The sequence below is a fragment of the Microcaecilia unicolor genome, unplaced genomic scaffold, assembly GCF_901765095.1.
Source record: "Microcaecilia unicolor unplaced genomic scaffold, aMicUni1.1, whole genome shotgun sequence".
Taxonomy (NCBI): Eukaryota; Metazoa; Chordata; class Amphibia; order Gymnophiona; family Siphonopidae; genus Microcaecilia; species Microcaecilia unicolor.
Genome location: NW_021963593.1, coordinates 642,844 through 663,791, shown reverse-complemented (window position 1 = coordinate 663,791; position 20,948 = coordinate 642,844). Strand labels below are relative to the sequence as shown.

General features: G+C 43.5%; 1 protein-coding gene across 1 annotated transcript in view; it reads left to right on the top strand.

Moving 5' to 3' along the window:
- LOC115459485 (fucolectin-5-like) overlaps nt 1–20,948 on the top strand; it is a 45,124-nt gene that overhangs the window by 7,647 nt on the left and 16,529 nt on the right. The window contains exon 2 of the mRNA XM_030189291.1: nt 16,374–16,487. Coding sequence (XP_030045151.1) covers nt 16,403–16,487 — 85 coding nt within the window. The 5' untranslated portion in view covers nt 16,374–16,402. The remainder of the gene's footprint in view (nt 1–16,373; nt 16,488–20,948) is intronic.

The window sequence follows — 20,948 nt, the reverse complement described above, 5'->3', positions numbered from 1 at the left end:
ATTCTTATGCTCTTATGATCTTACATAAGTATTGCCACATTGGGAGAGACCAAAAGTCCATCAAGCCCCAGCATCCTGTTTCCAACAGTGGCCAATCCAGGTCACAAGTACCTGGTAAGATCCCAGAAAACTCAATACATTTTATGCTGCTTATCCCAGAAATAAGCAGTGGATTTTCCCCAAGTCAATTTAATAATGGTCTATGGAGTTTTCCTATAGAAAGCCATCCACACCCTTTTTAAACCCCGCTCAGCTAACCACCTTTACCACATTCTCTGGCAACGAATTCCAGAGTTTAATTACATGTTGAGTGAAGAAACATTTTCTCCGATTCATATTAAATGTACTACTTTGTAGCTTCATCGCATGCCCTCTAGTCCTAGTATTTTTGGAAAGAGTAAACAAACGATTCACTCCACTCATTATTTTATAGACCTCTATCATATCTCCCCTCAGCTGTCTCTTCTCCAAGCTGAAGAGCCCTGGCTGCTTTAGCCTTTCCTCATAGGGAAGTTGTCCCATCCTCTTTATCATTTTCGTCGCACTTCTCTGCACCTTTTCTAATTTCACTATATCTTTTTTGAGATGTGGTTTCCTTTCAAACCAGCAAATTCACACGATGATCAAAAGTAGGATTGTTATCCAAATAAAAATTCCCAGAATTTTTAGTTGAGGCTCTAGTTTATATCTGAGTCCATTGACTGCAACCTCATCTTCAGAGTTCGTTTATGTATAACTGAATCATGGCTTTGAAATAGTGATACCGCAATCCGGAAGCAATTATGTTCTTTAGGGGGCTCCTTTTACTAAGACGCATAAGCATTCTACGCGTGCCCAATGTGTGCCAAAATGGAGTTACTGCCCGACTACCGCGTGGCTCTTGCAGTAATTTCATTTTTAGTGCTCGTCCGATACACACGTCTGAAAACTATTTTTTATTTTCAGGAGTGCATAACGGACACACCCCAAGTGGCATTTGGCGCTCATAGGTCATTACTGCTCAGTTACCGTGTCAGTCTTTACCGCTAGGTCAATGGCTGGCGGTCAGGTCTCAGACCCAAAACGAACGCACGGCAATTTTCATTTTGCCGCACATCCATTTTCGGCAAACATTTTAAAAAAGGCCTTTTTTACAGGTGCGCTAAAAAATATGGATTGGCACGCACCCAAATCCTGCGCCTACACTACCGCAAGCCATTTTTTCAGCGTCCCTTTGTAAAAGAACCTCTTTTTTTTTCCAGTTTAGAACAAATAGAGAGAAAGTGGCCTTTTAATCATTTCAAAATGAGTTTGAGTTTGTTGGAAAATAAGTGTTTTTTCAATTCCGAAAATATTGAATCTCTGGTCTTCTCATTTATACATATGTTTAGTTTATAGCAGCCCTGGAACACTCTACACAGATGTGTCCCCTCTGTTTGAAGCTTTGATTGCTCAAGATTTTAAGTCAAGGGAAACTATTATTTTACATGATTTTAACCTTCATGTGGATTCATGTAAGGGGGATTTTAGAATTATATAATTTTAACATATTCTTTTTCTTTGGGTTGAAGATAAATTATCTCTGACCTACACACAAGGCTGGACACATTTTACATTTGTTTTTAACAAAACAATCAGTTTAGGATATTAGTACTATTACTACTACTACTTAACATTTCTAGAGCGCTACTAGGGTTAAGCAGCGCTGTACGGTTTAACAAAGAAGGACAGTCCCTGCTCCAAGGAGCTTACAATCTAAAGGACGAAATGTCAAGTTGGGGCACTCAAGATTTACTGAATAGAGGTATAGTGGTTAGGTGTCGAAGGCAACATTGAAGAGGTGGGCTTTGAGCAGTGATTTGAAGATGGGCAGGGAGGGGGCCTGGCGTATGTGCTCAGGGAGTTTGTTCCAGGCATGGGGTGAGGTGAGGCAGAAAGGGCGGAGCCTGGAGTTGGCGGTGGTGGAGAAGGGTACTGAAAGGAGGGATTTGTCTTGAGAGCGGAGGTTACGGGTAGGAACGTACGGGGAGATGAGGGTAGAGAGGTAAGGAGGGGCTGCAGATCGAGTCCATTTGTAGGTTAGTAGGAGAAGCTTGAACTGTATGCGGTACCTGATCGGAAGCCAGTGAAGTGACTTGAGGAGAGGGGTGATATGAGTAGACCCAGTTTCTTTGACTGATCCCTTTGGGGTGCACTAACTGATTAAGCACACGCTAATGATCAGTACAGGGTAAATGCTAAGAAGTCCATTTTATACCTGTGGGGTCTCTTAACAATTATCACTTTCAAATCGGTAGCGTGTGCTACATCTGTAAGCTCACCTTAGTAAAAGGATCTCTGAAATATTAGTTGCCAATTTTCACATAATAGAAGATCATAAAGAGAAATATGTTCAAAAGGTACAAACGTGAAGTCCAATTGACCCAAATAAATTAAAATTCACTTAGATTCATTAAATACAAGAGTTGAATAAAAATAGTTCCCTTGCACCTCTGCACTTCACAGCTGGAGAATATTTTCCACTCAAACGCGTAGTACTCACTCAGTTCACAAGACAGTGGAATAACGAATAATCTTCACTATGAGGAATCCATAGATGCTCTTCAGAATCCAAGGATCTACTTTATTGGAGGAAAAAGGGCCTCAGTTTCCGCTGGAAATAATTCTTAGTAGATTACGGAATTTATTCAATATCCTGACTACATCCAGCATTTTTCTATCATTGGCTCAAAAACCCTCCAAGCAATGTGGGGACCATCATTAACCATGGATCTCTCTGTGCAAACTCCTTGCGGGACTAAATGTCTCATACAGACTCTATACTAATGATATTCAGTTCTCTGTCCTTATTAAGGGATCTTTTGGGGAGTCCCTGAAATTTTTGAAACTATGTCTCTCTACGATTAAATAGGCTGAAGTTAAATATGTCTAAAACTCAAATTTTAATCTTGTCAAATCAACCAAATATATCTTACTCTGAGAAACATATGATAGGAGATACATCTATTTCATTAGTACGAGAAATTAAATTTCTTGGGGTTGTCTTAGACTTTTCAATTTCATTTAAAGCTCATCTCAGGCTATTGGTAAAAAAAGATTTTTTTTTTAATAAAAAAAGGTTTTAAGAAGATTGAAAAACTTATTGTCTGAAGATCATTTCAGAAGGATTGTACAGGCACTTGTAAAGCCATTATTTGACTATTGCAACTCAAATTTCTTGGGTATTCTAAATATGTTGAAATCATTACAATTGGCACAGAATGCAGTATCTGGATTTTATCTAACACCTCAAGATTTGATCATAACTCCCCGATATTATTAAGATTACATGGGCTACCAATTAAATGTATATACAATTTAAAATTCTGGACCTTATTTTCAAAACATGGAATCAATGATGTTCCTTTGACACTGGCAAAACGTTTGAGAATGTACCATCCACCTCGCCCTTTACGGTCAGCAGAAAAAGTGTTCTAGGACGTTCCCTCATTTTAAAAATATCCGAGGGATCACGTGATGCACGGCTAGAGAGAAGGTGTCGTCGTGCTGAGCTCCCGCCCTCCCCGCGCCGTTTTCCGCAAATAAATATCTCCTTTCGCCGCATTAAAAAGCGAGGATAACAGCAACGGTGATCCGAAACATCGGGGTATCGCGGAATACTAAAACGGAGCTTGGCAGAGGTGCGATGGCGGCTAAACCCCCCAAAAGGAAAACATGCGGACCCGTACAACAGATTCCAAGATGGCGGACGGAGACGGCCCGAGGTCGGTGAGCTCGGCGTGGGCCGCGGAGGTGGCAGCGGAAGTCTCTGCTATGTTGGGGGCGTCAGTGGACCACAAATTACAAGCGATTAAAGAACAATTAGGAGGCATCGACGTGAAGTTGGAAAACATCCAGTCAGAGTTTTCTCAATATACGCAGCGCTTATCTGATGTGGAAGATCGAGTGCAGCAGCATGAGACAACACAAAAAGACCTGGAGAGCAAGGTAGAACGGCTGGAGAGTAAGCTGGAGGACCTGGAAATTAGAGCTCGCAGGAGTAATATAAGAATGATTGGGTTGCCTGAAAAGATCAAAGATTCAGAATTAAGAGACTTTCTAGAAAACTGGCTACCAAAAATTCTACCTTTACAACTGTCTGCTGGGCCTTTAAGAATAGAACGTGCTCACCGGCTGGGGCCTGGAAATTCGAAGGACCCCCGCCCAAGAGTCGTCATTTTCAAAGTCTTGAATTTTGCCCACAAACAGGAAATTTTTCGGGCATTCAGAAAGGCTGGAACTATACAATATGAGAACCATACGGTACGCTGCTTCCAGGACTTCTCGACTGGAGTTCTTTACAGCGAAGAGCATTTCGTGGAGTGTGCCAACAATTATTTGAAAAGAAAATTCAATTTGCTTTACTTTATCCAGCCCGTCTAAAGATCTGGCATAATGGGAAACATTCCCTGTTTTCATCAGCGGTAGAAGCGTTGAAGTTTGTGCAGCGAGACCTGACCCCTGAGGATCCGGCCTGAAAGAACAACCAAGACAACCTGATGATCTTGAAAAAGCTGGGGTGGCGAGCTCACGCCGCGCTGACGGGACACAGTTGGTAATTTTATAACCCAGAATGTACCTCTCTATTACTGACTATAAAGAGGATACATGGGGCATGCTATGTTTACTGTTGCTGTTTCAAAGGTTCTTTGTTTGAGGGGCCCCGTAGAATCATACTTTGCGGAAGAGAGACATGGTTTTACAATTGGGCCATAACATCTGATATTATAAATTCCCTAGTAGGGATTACAAAGGTTGGATGGGTTTCTTTTGGGATAGAGGTTTTCACAGGGTAATTGTGGATACCAATAAGGGGATAGTCCCAATAGTGATGGGTCTAGGGATTACATAACGAGGGGGGGGGGTAAGATTGTAGGAGGTATTATATTAGATATTACATTAAAGGAAGGCGTGGGGAGGGGGGAGCTCACGTGATTTCAACCATGAGGGAATGGTTGAGTGATTCTGGGGGGGGAGGGGTAGGGATGGGGGGTGGGAAGGTTAAAGAGGGAGAGAGGTATCTGACAGAGTTTGAGTTTCAGAGAAAAAATTCAAAGGGATTGAAAAGGGAGGCCCTAGGGGCTGGGAGGGTTTCCCTTCTTTTGTTTAAATGTATAACTTTTTTCACGCTGTTATTGGATTTCTGGTGTACTGGGGTCACTTAAGATAGTTTCTTGGAATATTGGGGGAGTGTCGTCCCCGATAAAGCGGACAAAGGTGCTTCAGGCGCTGAAAAGACAACAAGTGGATATAGCCCTACTGCAAGAAACACATCTGTCCTCAGGGGAACACTTAAAATTTAAGACAGGGTGGGTGGGATCTCTCTTGGAAGCCCCAGCGGTGGGGAGGAAAGCTGGAGTCCTGATTCTTTTTCGAAAAGGACTGCAGATAAAGATCACCTCCACCTTGAGAAGTTCGGAGGGCCGCTATATTCTGGCGGAGATAGAGATTGAGGGTCATACTCTGGTGCTCTGTAATGTATATGCCCCAAATGTATATGATAAGAAGTTTTTTCAGGGGCTGATCTCCAACTTGTCAAAATTTAAAGGGGGGAATATTATCCTGGGAGGTGACTTTAACTTAGTGGTTGACCCCCAGCTGGATAGATCCGGTGCTGGTGCCAGGGGTTCGGGAGGGGGTGCTCGAGCCTTGACTTTGCTCTGTGATGCATTAGACCTTGTGGATGTGTGGCGTGTTTTACACCCATCGGACCGAGATTACACTCATCTTTCCAGAGCCCATGCATCCCAATCTCGCATAGATTATCTATTTGTTTCAACTCCCCTGTTTTCACAGATGGTTCAGGCTGAGATTGGTCCCTATGAGGTCTCAGACCATGCTATGATCTGGCTAAGATGGGGGAGGCCTGTGAAGGGGGGTGGACTGCGCCTTTGGAGATATCCCCTAGACCTAGTAAATGATCAAAAATTTCAGACATTTTTAGCAGAGAGGATAACAGATTATGAATTCCATAATGGGGTTCATAGCCAGCAGCCGACCCTTTTTTGGGAAGCGGAAAAGGCTGTCTTGCGCGGAGATGTGGAGGGGCATAATCGAACAGAAACGCCTATCTCCATGGGCGTTTATCTCCGAGAACGGGTCCGTGAAGGGGCGGACCCAAGCGTATTTTCGAAAAAATTAGACGTCCATGTTTTATTCGCCAAGTTGTGAGCTGGGCGTTTTTGCTTTTCAGCGATAATGGACAATGAAATCGCCCAGCTCAAAAACGAATAAATCCAAGGCATTTGTTCGTGGGAGGGGCCAGGAGTCGTAGTGCACTGGTCCCCCTAACATGCCAGGACACCAACCAGGCACCCTAGGGGGCACTTTTACAAAAACAGAACAAAAGGTAAAAGAGCTCCCAGGTGCATAGCACCCTTCCCTTGTGTGTAGAGCCCCCCAAATCCCCCTCAAAACCCACTGCCCACAAGTCTACACCATTACTATAGCCCTAAGGAGTGAAGGGGGGCACCTACATGTGGGTACAGTGGGTTCGGGGGGGGTTGGACGACTAAGCATTAAGCAGCACAATTGTAACAGGTAGGGGGGGGATGGGCCTGGGTCCACCTGCCTGAAGTCCACTGCACCCCCTAACAACTGCTCCAGGGACCTGCATACTGCTGCCAGGGAGGTGGGTATGACATTTGAGGGTCAAAATAAAAAGTTGTGAAACATCATTTTTTGAGGTGGGAGGGGGTTTATGACCACTGGGGGAGTCAGGGGAGGTCATCCCCGATTCCCTCCAGTGGTCATCTGGTCATTTAGGGCACTTTTTGGGGCCTTATTCGTGAAAAAACAGGGTCCAGGAAAAGTGCCCTAAATTCTAGCTAAAAACGCATACTTTTGTCCCATTATCTGTGAAATGCGCCCATCTCTGTTCGGCAGATAACCACGCCCCAGTTCCGCCTTCGCCACACCTCTGACACGCCCCCATCAACTTTGTCCGCATCCGCGACGGAGTGCAGTTGAAAACGTCCAAAATCGGCTTTCGATTATACCGCTTTATTCGTTTTTGTGAGATAAACGCCCATCTCCCGATTTAGGTCGGAACTTGGGCGTTTTTCTCGTTCGATTATAAGCTGGACAATCTCTTACTGTGCTAGAACTCGACGGATTCGAGACAGGGAAATCTTGAGGTTGGAATTGCAGGTCCGCAAATATAGAAAACTGTATGGTAGGAATGCTACTGCGGAGAATAAGTCACTGCTTTTGATTACGCAGCAAGAGCTCAACGAATTGCTGCATCGGAGGGCGGTTAAGTCCCAATTTTATTATAAATATAAGCTATTCCAATACAGCAATAAGGCAGGGAGGTTGCTGGCAAATATGGTGCGGAGTAGAAGGGGAGCCTCTAGAATTTTACAACTGAAAGATTTAAATGGAAAGTTGTTGAGAACGGATCAGGGTATAGCAGATCGATTTGGCCAGTATTACGAGGCCTTATACGCTAGGCCGGTAGATGAAGGACTGAGTGCTGATATGTTTTTAGAGTCGGTACAGTTACCCAAGTTGTCCCCTCGCCAAATACAACGATTAAATAGCCCACTTGAGGAAGGAGACCTTATGTTGGCGTTACAACAAAGTGCTTCTCACAAAACACCGGGTCCAGATGGCTACCGAGTGGAGTTTTACAAACAGTTCTATGAACATATCAAGAGACCGCTCTTAGCTTTGTTTAATTCCATGATAGAGGAGAGGACTGTGCCTGAAACTATGAAGAGAGCTCAGATTGTAGTTATCCCGAAAGATGGTAAGGATGTGGCAGACCCTGGATCGTATAGACCAATCTCTCTTCTCAATGTGGATGCCAAGTTATACGCTAAGATACTGGCAAATAGGTTAGCCCAGGTACTCCCAGACTTGGTAGAAGAGGCTCAAGTGGGGTTTGTGAAGGGGAGGACAGCGGTTCGGAATCTTCGTGCAATTTTGGCCTCTTTAGAGACAGTGAAATATAAGAGTCTGGCTTCTCTGTTAATTAGTTTTGATGCAGAGAAAGCCTTTGACAGAGTGAGCTGGCCTTACTTGTTTGAGACTTTGAAACACTATGGTATTCAAGGATCGTTTTTAGATGCGATTCAGGTGTTATATCTGGAGCCAATGGCTTATGTGTGGGTGAATGGGGTCTGTTCTCGCTCATTTCATATCTTTAGAGGTACTAGACAAGGATGTCCGCTCTCTCCTCTCCTGTTCGTTTTATCTTTGGACCCCTTGGTCAGGGCGATACAAACTCATCCAGAGATCAAGGGAATCCCGATAGGGGCCTCGAGGTTTCTTCTGTCAGCCTTTGCGGATGACTTACTGGTGCACTTGACACAACCATCCCAGTCTCTCCCGGCTCTGTTGGAGCTATTCCAAGAATTTGGAGATTATGCAGGATTCAAGCTTAATTATATGAAATCTCTGGCATTGGCGTCCTCAGATGACCAGAAGAAGGAATGGGGGCAGGCTTTCCCACTTCGGTGGGCACGAGGGTCATTTCGCTATCTGGGAATATGGTTGTCTATGACCTCAGCGGATCTCTATCGATTGAATGTGAATAGATTGCTAAGTGGTACAGAGACAAGACTGAAAAGTTGGGTGACACTGCCCCTTACACTTTATGGGCGCATTCAGCTGTTTCGGATGGTAGAATTCCCCAGATGGCTTTACTGTCTACGGATGTTACCAGTCCTTATCAAACATAGAGATCTCAAAGTCTTACATTGTTTACTCAGGCGATATTGCTGGGGAGGAAAAAAAGCTAAACTACCACTACCTCTGTTAATGGGCAACTGGAAAGAGGGGGGCCTGGGTTTGCCAGACTTGAGAAGATATAATAGGGCATGCTTATTGCGTTACTTTGGTGACTGGTTTTTTGACCGTGAAGATTATACACCCCGTAGAATAGAGGCTCAATTTTTTGCTCCTTGCCACTTTTATTTTTTGTTACAGGCACCTGGGGCTCGTATACCTGAACACCTAAGAAATAGCCTGTTGCTAACATCTTTGCGGTTTCTTTGGAAAGACCTGATGGGTATTTGGGGTATATCGAAACACACATCAGATATGTTACCCATTTGTGGGAATTTATTGTTTAAACCGGGGATGGACAATAAAACATTTCAGGTTTGGGGACGCTTGGGCATTAGTCGTCTGGAGCATCTTTTAAACCAGCAAGGGACGCTATTAAGTTTGGGCGCCTTGGGTATTCGCTATGACATGAATAACATTTTTGCCTATAATCAAATTATACACTATGTGAAGACGGTAGACTCAGAGGCTTTGAAACATAGACATTGTCACCGAATAAGACAGTTTTTAACAGGAGGAGACACAGAACGACTCTCGGTCTCTAAGTTGTATAAGATCTTGGGGAAATTGCCACTTCTAAAGGACCGGGAGTTAATACAAATGAGATGGGCCCGAGATTTAGCGAGACCAGGGCTGTCTTTGGATTTTGATATGTTAGTTTCTAGAATTCCGGAGATGACTGGCAATGCAGGTTTCCGTGAATGCCAATACCGAATTTTGCATAGAGCATACCTTACAAAAGCTCAGATTTTTAGGATGGGTGGGGTGGAAGACCCACTATGTGAAAAATGTGGAAGATTACCTGGGTCATTGTTTCACTATTTGTGGGAATGTTTTCGGGTACACCATTTTTGGAGGGAGGTTTTGCAATATCTGTCCTCTCTGTTGGGCTCTGGGGTAGTGGACTCCCCGATGGGTGTGTTGCTGGATAAACATGAGGTGTTTGCACTGCAGGGCATATCTGGAAGACATCTGATCCGTAGGGCCTGTTTGGTTGGCAAGAGGTTATTACTTTGTCAATGGGTGGGTAGTGCTCTCCCGGATTTCTGGCACTGGAGGAATAGATTCCATGAACTAATGTTGTGTGAGCGCCGAGGGGTGGGAGGTTCGACGAGGAGGAGGAAGGCCTTTTTGGACATTTGGGGCCCATATATTCAGACACTACATACCAGAGGTAGAAGTCTGGTCCTGAATTCCCTTTGATTTTACAGCGCGATACATTTCTGGAAGATATCTGAGGGTGGGTTAGGAGGAGAAGGGAGGGTAGATGGGAAGAGTATGATATAGAATGATGGGAGTATGGGAGATAGGGAAAAGAGGATGACATTTTAAACTATGATATGTTCCTCCGGCCCTGTGGGCGTTAATTTGTTGATAAATCACAACTTTGACATATGATGGAGGAGACATGGAAAGTAGTGAAACACAGGAACTACATGTACTGACTACAGAAGGTTGACAACATTCCATATTTATTTTCATTATGAATCTTGTTGAACAATGCTCCGATCACTGTTTTGATACAGTCCAAAGGTTCCTGTAAAGCTTCCTTGATAATCATTCTGTACAGATTTTCTCTTCAATAATGGATATGGTCAATAAACATATTATATAAAGGAAAGGGAGGGGGAGGGGGGAGGGGGGAGGGAATGGGAGGGGGGGGGGGAAATAAAATGTTGATGATAGAAGTTCAGATGTATTAGTACAGGTCTGAAATGTTTGCCACTGGAGTTTTAAGGATTGGCATGATACTGTATCATTTATGCTTTCATCAATAAAAACACTTTTACATAAAACTACATATGATATATGCACATCTTGTCAAATTATATATGGTCTTGTACTAATTTTAAATTCCAATAAACATCATTAAACTAAAAATATCCGATTGGAATAAATGTTAAAAGGTCTCAACTGTGGAATGCGCTTCCAGATAAATTAGATAAATTGAAGGCTTTCTTCTTCAACAATTCTTCAATAAGTTCAATTATGAGTTTCTTTACACTTTACACAGGATGTTTTAATTTTAAGTTATTGGGTCTTTTGTTTTATTATGAATGTTTTATTTATTTATTTATTGCATTTGTATCCCACATTATCCCACCTCTTTGCAGGCTCAATGTGGCTTACAATACATCATGGGTACTGGAAATAGAAGTGAATAAACATTAGGTTTACAGAGGGTTTGTGTTACATGGTGGTGAATTACATGATGGTGTTAAAGCAAAAGACATTATAAGACAGTACTAAAAGTTCAAAGGATTATACAGTTACACATGTTGATCTTTGTGATATATCTCGTCGAAGAGATAGGTTTTTAATAATTTGCGGAAATTGGTCAGTTCATAGACCGTTTTCAAGTTACGTGGCAGCGCATTCCAGAGCTGCGTGCTCGTATAGGAAAAGGTAGATGCGTGCATTGATTTGTATTTCAAACCCTTACACTTGGGAGGATGAAGAATGAGGGGTGTGCGGGAAGATTTTTTTGCGTTCCTGGGTGGTAGTTCTATTAGATCTGACATGTAGGCTGGGGCATTACAATGGATGATTTTATGGACTAAGGTACAAAGTTTGAACGTGATGCGTTCTTTTAGTGGGAGCCAGTGTAGTTTTTCTCGTAGGGGTTTCGCGCTTTCGTATTTTGGTGTGCCGAATATTAATCTGGCTGCCGTATTCTGAGCTGTCTGGAGTTTTTTTAGTATTTGCTCTTTACAGCCAGCGTAGAGTGAATTACAATAGTCCAGATGACTGAGTACCAGTGATTGTACCAGATTGCGGAAGACAATCCTTGGAAAAAATGGTCTAACTCTTTTTAGTTTCTACATTGAATGAAACGTCGTTTTGGTTATGTTATTTGCATGGTTCACAAGTGTAAGATGTCGATCAATGGTGACTCCAAGGATTTTCAGGATGTCCGAAACTGGTAGATTTAGTTTAGGTGTGTTGATGGTGGTAAATTTATTCTTATTATATTGCGAGGTGAGTACCAGGCACTGGGTTTTTTCAGCATTGAGTTTCAGCTGAAATGCACCTGCCCAGGAATTCATAATATGTAGGCTTTGCTTGATTTCGTTGGAGATTTCCCTTAAATCTTGATGAAATGGGATGAAGATCGTTACATCATCAGCGTATATATATGGGTTTAGGTTCTGATTCGATAGTAATTTGGCCAAGGGTGTCATCATTAGGTTGAATATGGTCGGTGAGAGGGGGGATCCCTGTGGAACTCCGCATTCAGGTTTCCATGTCGCTGATGTAATCGAGTTTGAAGTCACTTGATATGATCGTGTAGTGAGGAACCCTTTCAACCAATTGAGAACGTTGCCTCCAATTCCAAAGTATGCGAGGATGTGTAGTAAAATTCCATGGTCAACCATGTCGAATGCACTTGACATGTCGAATTGTAGCAGTAGAATGTTGTTGCCGTTTGTATCAATTGTTTGAATTTGTTCATGAGCGTGACTAGTACGGTTTCAGTACTGTGATTAGAGCGAAATCCTGATTGAGAATCGTGTAATATCGAGAACTTGTTTAGATAGACCGGTGAGTCTGACGTCGGTGCCGGGCAAGATGGTGGAGGCTATTATTAAGAATAAAATTGCAGAGCATATACAAAAACATGGACTGATGAGACAAAGTCAGCACGGATTTAGTGAAGGGAAGTCTTGCCTCACCAATCTAATGCATTTTTTTGAGGGGGTAAGCAAACATGTGGACAATGGGGAGCCGGTTGATATTGTATATCTGGATTTTCAGAAGGCGTTTGACAAAGTGCCGCACGAAAGACTCCTGAAGAAATTGCAGAGTCATGGAATCGGAGGTAGGGTATTATTATGGATTAAGAACTGGTTGAAAGATAGGAAGCAGAGAGTAGGATTGCGTGGCCAGTATTCTCAGTGGAGGAGGGTAGTTAGTGGGGTCCCGCAGGGGTCTGTGCTGGGTCCGTTGCTTTTTAATGTATTTATAAATGACCTAGAGATGGGAATAACTAGTGAGGTAATTAAATTCGCCGATGACACAAAATTATTCAGGGTCGTCAAGTCGCAGGAGGAATGTGAACGATTACAGGAGGACCTTGCGAGACTGGGAGAATGGGCGTGCAAGTGGCAGATGAAGTTCAATGTTGACAAGTGCAAAGTGATGCATGTGGGTAAGAGGAACCCGAATTATAGCTACGTCTTGCAAGGTTCCGCGTTAGGAGTTACGGATCAAGAAAGGGATCTGGGTGTCGTCGTCGATGATACGCTGAAACCTTCTGCTCAGTGTGCTGCTGCGGCTAGGAAAGCGAATAGAATGTTGGGTGTTATTAGGAAGGGTATGGAGTCCAGGTGTGCGGATGTTATAATGCCGTTGTATCGCTCCATGGTGCGACCGCACCTGGAGTATTGTGTTCAGTACTGGTCTCCGTATCTCAAAAAAGATATAGTAGAATTGGAAAAGGTACAGCGAAGGGCGACGAAAATGATAGTGGGGATGGGACGACTTTCCTATGAAGAGAGGCTGAGAAGGCTAGGGCTTTTCAGCTTGGAGAAGAGACGGCTGAGGGGAGATATGATAGAAGTGTATAAAATAATGAGTGGAATGGATCGGGTGGATGTGAAGCGACTGTTCACGCTATCCAAAAATACTAGGACTAGAGGGCATGAGTTGAAGCTACAGTGTGGTAAATTTAAAACGAATCGGAGAAAATTTTTCTTCACCCAACGTGTAATTAGACTCTGGAATTCATTGCCGGAGAACGTGGTACGGGCGGTTAGCTTGACGGAGTTTAAAAAGGGGTTAGATAGATTCCTAAAGGACAAGTCCATAGACCACTATTAAATGGACTGGAAAAATTCCTCATTTTTAGGTATAACTTGTCTGGAATGTTTTTACGTTTGGGGAGCGTGCCAGGTGCCCTTGACCTGGATTGGCCACTGTCGGTGACAGGATGCTGGGCTAGATGGACCTTTGGTCTTTCCCAGTATGGCACTACTTATGTACTTATGTACTTATGTTTGGTCACTATGCCTTCTGTTATTTTGGTAATTAAGGGGATGGATGCTACTGGTCTATAGTTTTAGTTCATTTGCATTTTTCTTTGCATCCTTGGGTATAGGGGTGAGTAAAATGTTACCTTTTTCCCTTGGGAAAAGTCCGTTTTGTAGCATATAGTTTATGTGGTTTGTTAGGTCTTTTATAAATTGTTGAGGGGCCGATTTCATGAGGTTGTTTGGGCATATGTCTAGTTTGCAGTGAGATTTGGCGAATCTTTTAAGCGTTTGTGAGATAAGATCTTACGGTATTATTGTGAATTCCGTCCAGATTCTGTCTGCTGGATATATTCCAGGATCTGGGTCTAGGCAGTCCAGGAGTGTGCTGTATTCGGTGTGGCTGACAGGTATTTTAAGTCGCAATTGTATGATTTTCTACTTGAAGTACTTCGCCAAGTCGTCAGCTCCTGGTATGTCTTTGCTGTTGTTGGTGACTGGAGTGGTGTCTAATAATTTTTTTACAAGTTGGAAGAGTTTGTGTTAATTTTGTGACCCACCTATCACTGTGGATAGTGTAGTATAAAAACTATCCCCCCAATATTTTAAACATTCAACTGGCCAGGAATGGCTCCTGACCAGTTAAATGGAACTTAGCCGTCTATCTGGCGATATTCAGCACTCATCCCGAGCATCGTTTATAGAATAACATTGAGCACTGACTTTTATAATTGCTGAATTTTCGGTGTTATTTATTGACTCTGTCCCTTGATGTAATGCACCATGTAGAAATGATATAAATGTAAACTATTTTCTTGCATCTGACAGACACCTTAAAAGCCTGACTGCATCCTTCAAACAGAAAGGCTACAACCCCAAAATAATCTCCAAGAATATTGCCTCCTCCCTCAAAACACCCAGGGAGAATCTGCTACAGTACAAGGAGAAAAAATCCACAGACAGAATTCCCCTTGTAGTGACATACAATCCAGAGCTGGAAAAACTGAGGAAAATCATAAGAGATCTACAACCTATACTCCAGGAGGATGAATTACTGAAAGAGATATTCCCATCCCCACCAGTACTGGCCTTCCGACAACCACCCAACTTAAAACACAAGCTAATCAGAAGTAAACTTCCATCACAGACTGAAAAGGAACAGAAGGGCACACTTCCCTGTAATTTATCCAGTTGCAAATTATGCCAAAATATTTCACAGGACCCCAAAGTCATCCACAAAGGAAAGATATTCAACATAAAGGGATCTTTCACTTGCTCATCTTCCAATGTGGTATATATCATTCAGTGTAAAAAATGTAACGAAGGATGCTATATTGGAGAAACAGGCCAGATGCTTAAGACAAGATTCAATTTACATAGACATCATATGAACAATACAGCCAGTAGGGCCCCCACCCCGGTGGGACAGCACTTCACAGAACCAGGACACTGTACCAGTAATTTCACAGTGAGAATCCTGAAAGGTAACTTTAAAACCATGCAAGAACGTAAGACCTTTGAAGTCAGAATGACTGAATATTTTAACACCCAACAGAAAGGACTTAACAAGGATCTGGGGTTCCTAGCCCATTATAAACCATAAAGCTGTATGTCTCTGTTGATCACCCACCCCTCACCTATCCACACCCATCCTGTTAGAATATCAATGATATGCTTTGATGTCCCCATGCATACTTCCTACCCACCCCCCTCCTCCCACCCTGTCAGACTGTCATAGTAATGCTTGAATGTTTTCACTTATATACACTGTCAGCTAGCACATTTGCTTATTTCCGATCTGAGGAAGAAGGGCAACCTTCGAAAGCTAATCAAGAAATGTATTAAGTTATGTCCAATAAAAAAGGTATCATCTTATTTTCTTTTCCATGTTTTATTTTGTTTGATTTCTATTGATAACCTTAAGAGCGGACTAACACGGCTACCACACTCCTCTACTTGCATCTGAATAAACTAGAAATGCGTAGTTGTTCCAGTTTGAGACCCACATGGCTCTTGTTACCCTGTGTTTGATTCATTGGCTACAAATTTAGGGGTCCTTTTACCAAGTTTCTACCAAAAATTGACATGGCCATGTGGTAAAATTGCATTTACCGCATGGCCATGCAGGTGGAACACTTACCGCCACCCAATGAGGTGGCATTAATGATTCCCATGGTAACCCAGCATGGCACTGCCCAGGTTAGTGCCGTGCTAATAATTATAGAAAAGAATTTCCATTCCACCAGAAATTGTACAGGCTCGAGGCAGAACTACCATCATCAGCCTCGTTGGGCAGGCGGTAGGTTCGGGTTGCTGTGGGGCAACCCTTTACTAAAAGGGCCCCTTAGTGCATGCAAGTCAACCTACAAATATGCATTAAACTTATTTTCTTAAAACCAATGTGTGAATCAAACAGATAAAGGTCACCTCTTTCCTGCACGACCCTGATAACTAATGACTGGGGCTCTATTAAATGGGAAAAATCTGCATTTGAGACTCCTCTAGAATTTTGCTTTTGGGTATTTTTGGTCATTTCTTGATTTGCATCTTTTTAATTCTCACACTGTTCTGAATTTGTGCTGGTATGTGTTTCAGGTCTCCAGGGTCTATCTGCAGTCACTAGGATGTACTTCCCTTTCATGCTGTTGCTTGGGATGGGGCTCTATGGAGGAATCCAGGTGGCTTCGAATTGCAAACCTGAGCCCGATGGTAAGGAGCTGAGATATCTTGTCACCATGAGCTATCTGATTATTTATCTTTGAATAGACAACTTTTGTCTGTATTCGCAATACATAATAATTTAAATCATTTTTCTCTTTCCACTTGGAGGGGAATAATCGAACGTCGCCGGCGAAATAGGTCGCCGGCGATCTATTTTGGCGGCGGCGCAACAGCCGGCCGGAACCGTATTTTCAAAAAAGATGGCCGGCCATCTTTTTTTTCGATAATACAGTGTGGGCCGGCGAAATGCCTTGGATTTCGCCGGGTTTGAGATTGCCACTCTTGTTTTTCTGCGATAATGGAAAAAACTGCCGGCGATCTCAAACCCGGCGAAATCCAAGGCATTTGGCCATGGGAGGAGTCAGCATTTGTAGTGCAATGGTCCCCCTCACATGCCAGGACACCAACCGGGCACCCTAGGGGGCACTTCAAACATCTTTTATAAACAACCAAATTAGCTTCCAGGTTCATAGCACCCTTCCCTTGTGTGCTGAGTCCCCTGAATCCCCTCCAAAACCCACTGCCCACAAGTGTGCACCATTACCCTAGCCCTAAGGGCTGAAGGGGAGCACCTACATGTGGGTACAGTGGGTTTTGGGGGGTTTGGGAGGGCTCAACATTACCCACCACAAGTGGAACAGGTAGGGGGGGGATGGGCCTGGCTCTGCCTTTCTGCAGTCCACTGCAACCAACAACAACTGTTCCAGGGACCTGCATACTGCTGTCTGGGTGCTGGGTATGACATTTGAGGCTGGCATGCAGGCTGGCAAAAAAGGTTTGTATTTTAATAATTTTAGTGTGGGAGGGGGTTGACGACCACTGGGGGAGTAAGGGGAGGTCATCCCCCATTCCCTCCGGTGGTCATCTGGTCAGTTGGGGCACCTTTTTGAGGCTTGGTCGTGAAAATAAAAGGACCAAGTAAACCCGGCGAAATACTGCTTATCGCCGGGTTTTATTTTTCCATTATCCGCGAAAGTCGGCCATCTGGTAGCCACGCCCAAGCCCGCCCATGTCCCGCCTTCGCTTCGCCGCCAACATGCCCCTTTGAACTTTCGCCGGCGAGGTGAAGGGAAAGCGGTGAAGCTATCACAAATGTAGCTTTCGAATATATGCTTTTCGACGCTTTTGCGAAATCGTCGGCCATATTCCGAATTGTGTCGGGAAATAGCTGGCGATTACTTTCGATTATAAGCTGGTTGGTCTCCTTTTCATAAACCTCCTCCGCCATTTTCCCTCAATCCCAAGCCAGGACATTGCAGGAGGTCAGAGAGGTTCTGGCAGCAACACCTGTGTCTCTCATCAATCAATATTTGCAGCATAAATTAATTTAGTCAGTGATTTTTAAAAAAACCTGTTGTGGCATTTTATTGCTACGACTGATCATTTCTGTAGCTAGTCACACACTCTTTGCCGGAGGAGGTGGGTTTAAAAGGGTTTGGACAAATTCCAGGAGGAAAACTCCATAGTCTGCTATTAAGACAGATATGGGAAGCAACTGCTTGCCCTGGAATTTGTAGTATGGAATGTTGCTACTCTGAGATTCTACATGGAATCTTGTCACTCTTTAGGATTCCAGAATCTTGATATTCTCTGGGGTTCTACATGGAATGTTGCTACTCTGAGATTCTGTATGGAATCTTGTCACTCTCTTTAGGATTCCAGAATCTTGATATTCTCTGGGGTTCTACATGGAATGTTGCTACTCTTTGAGATTCTGCATGGAATCTTGTTACTCGTTAGGATTCCAGAATCTTTCTATTATTGGGGTTCTACATAGAATGTTGCTACTTTTTAATATTCTGCATGGAATCTTGTCACTCTTTAGGATTCTAGAATCTTGCTATTCTTTGGGGTTCTACATGGAATCTTGTCATAAGTACATAAGTATTGCCATACTGGGAAAGACCAAAGGTCCATCAAGCCCAGCATCCTTTTTCCAACAGTGGCCAATCCAGGTCACAAATACCTGGCAAGATCCCAAAAAAGTACAAAACATTTTATACTGCTTATCCCAGAAATAGTGGATTTTCCCCATGTCCATATAATAACGGTCTATGGACTTTTCCTTTAGGAAGCCGTCCAAACCTGTTTTAAACTCCGCTAAGATAATCGCCTTTACCACATTCTCTGGCAACAAATTCCAGAGTTTAATTTCACGTTGAGTGAAGAAATATTTTCTCCGATTTGTTTTAAATTTACAACATTGTAGCTTCATCGCATGCCCCCTAGTCCTAGTATTTTTGGAAAGCTTAAACAGACGCTTCACATCTACCCGTTCAACTCCACTCATTATTTTATAGACCTCTATCATATCTCCCCTCAGCCGCCTTTTCTCCAAGCTGAAGAGCCCTAGCCGCTTTAGCCTTTCCTCAAAAGGAAGTCGTCCCATCCCCTTCATCATTTTTGTCGCCCTTCTCTGCACCTTTTCTAATTCCATTATATCTTTTTTGAGATGCGGCGACCAGAATTGAACACAATATTCGAGGTGTGGTCGTACCATGAAGCGATACAAAGGCATTATAACGTCCTCATTTTTGTTTTCCATTCCTTTCCTAATAATACCTAACATTCTATTTGCTTTCTTAGCCACAGCAGCACACTGAGCAGAAGGTTTCAACGTATCATCAACGATCCCTTTCTTGGTCCGTGACTCCTATCGTGGAACTTTGCATGACGTAGCTATAATTCGGGTTCCTCTTTCCCACATGCATCACTTTGCACTTGCTCACATTAAACGTCATCTGCCATTTAGATGCCCAGTCTCCCAGTCTCGTAGTCTCATAAGGTCCTCTTATAATTTTTCACAATTCTCCCGCGATTTAACAACTTTGAATAACTTTGTGTCATCCGCAAATTTAATTACCTCACTAGTTACTCCCATCTCTAGGTCATTTATATATATGTAAAAAAGCAGCGGTCCCAGCACAGACCCCTGGGGAACCCCACTAACTACCCTTCTCCAATGAGAATACTGACCATTTAACCCTACTCTCTGTTTTCTATCTTTTAACCAGTTTTTAATCCACAATAGAACACTACCTCCTATCCCATGACTCTCCAATTTCCTCTGGAGTCTTTCATGAGGTATTTTGTCAAACACCTTCTGAAAATCCAGATACACAATATCAACCGGCTCACCTTTATCCACTTGTTTGTTCACCCCTTCAAAGAAATGTAGTAGATTGGTGAGGCAAGATTTCCCTTCACTAAATCCATGTTGACTTTCCAGCTTATAATCGAAAGTGATCGCCGGCCATCTTCTGACACAAATCGGGAGATGGCTGGCGATTTCTTAAAAGCGGCGAAATCGGTATAATCAAAAGTGGCATTTTACAGCATCGCCGCTTTCCTGTCGCTTCGCCAGCGAAAGTTCAAGGGGGCGTGTCGGTAGATTAGCAAAGGCGGGACATGGGCGTGGCTACCAGATGGCTGGCTTTCGCCGATAATGGAAAAACAAAAACGGCGTTAAGCAGTATTTCGCCGGCTTTACTTGGTCCTTTTATTTTCACGACCAAGCCTCAAAAAGGTGCCCCAACTGACCAGATGACCACTGAAGGGAATGGGGTATGACCTCCCCATATTCCCCAGTGGTCACCAATCCCCTTCCAAACTAAAAAAATAAAACTAAAAACCTTTTTTGCCAGCCTGTATGCCAGCCTCAAATGCCATACCCACCTCCATGACAGCAGAATGTGTTGTATCCTCCGACAGCCCTTCCCTGGTTGCGATGTGGCTCTCGGGTGAGTGTGACACCTTTTCTGTTAGGTGCCCTGCAGAGTCACATTAGCAATGCATTGTGGTGGGTGTAGGGTACTGGGCTCTACTCCCATGGTGCTTTCCCCCCCTGCTAACTGGGTCAGAGTGTGCCCTGTTTTGTTTCCTGTTGTAGTCCATGCGGTAGTGGCCATTTTTGTAAGCCAGTTTTAGTTCCCTTTCCTGTGTTACCCACGTTAGAGAACGTAGTTCTTACCTTGAATAGTGCTGAAAGAGGGCATTGTACACCATTGTGTCAGCTCTGACCTACTGCTAATCTTAGTACCAGGGGACTCTTTGCCAGTGGGGCACAACCTCTGATCTGCAGTTAACTGTGAGTAAACGTGGTTATTTCAAGAAAGGACTTTTTCAGAGAGATTAGTCTTCAGGTGTGAACTGGTGTGCCAAAGTTATACAGCAGCAATAAGTCCTAGAGGCTGTATGCAAGTCCATGGAGCAATTTTAGTGGGTGCAGTACATTTGTGGGTAGTGGGTTTGGGGGGGTTTGGGGGTGCTCAGCTCCCAAAGTAAGGGAGCTATGCACGTGGGAGCTTTTCTGAAGTCCACTGCAGTGACCCCTAGGGTGGCTGGTTGGTGTCCTGGCATGTCAGGGGGGCCAGTGCACTAAAAATGCTGGCTCCTCCCACGGCCAAATGCCTTGAATTTGGCTGGGGTTTGAGATGGCCGACATAACTT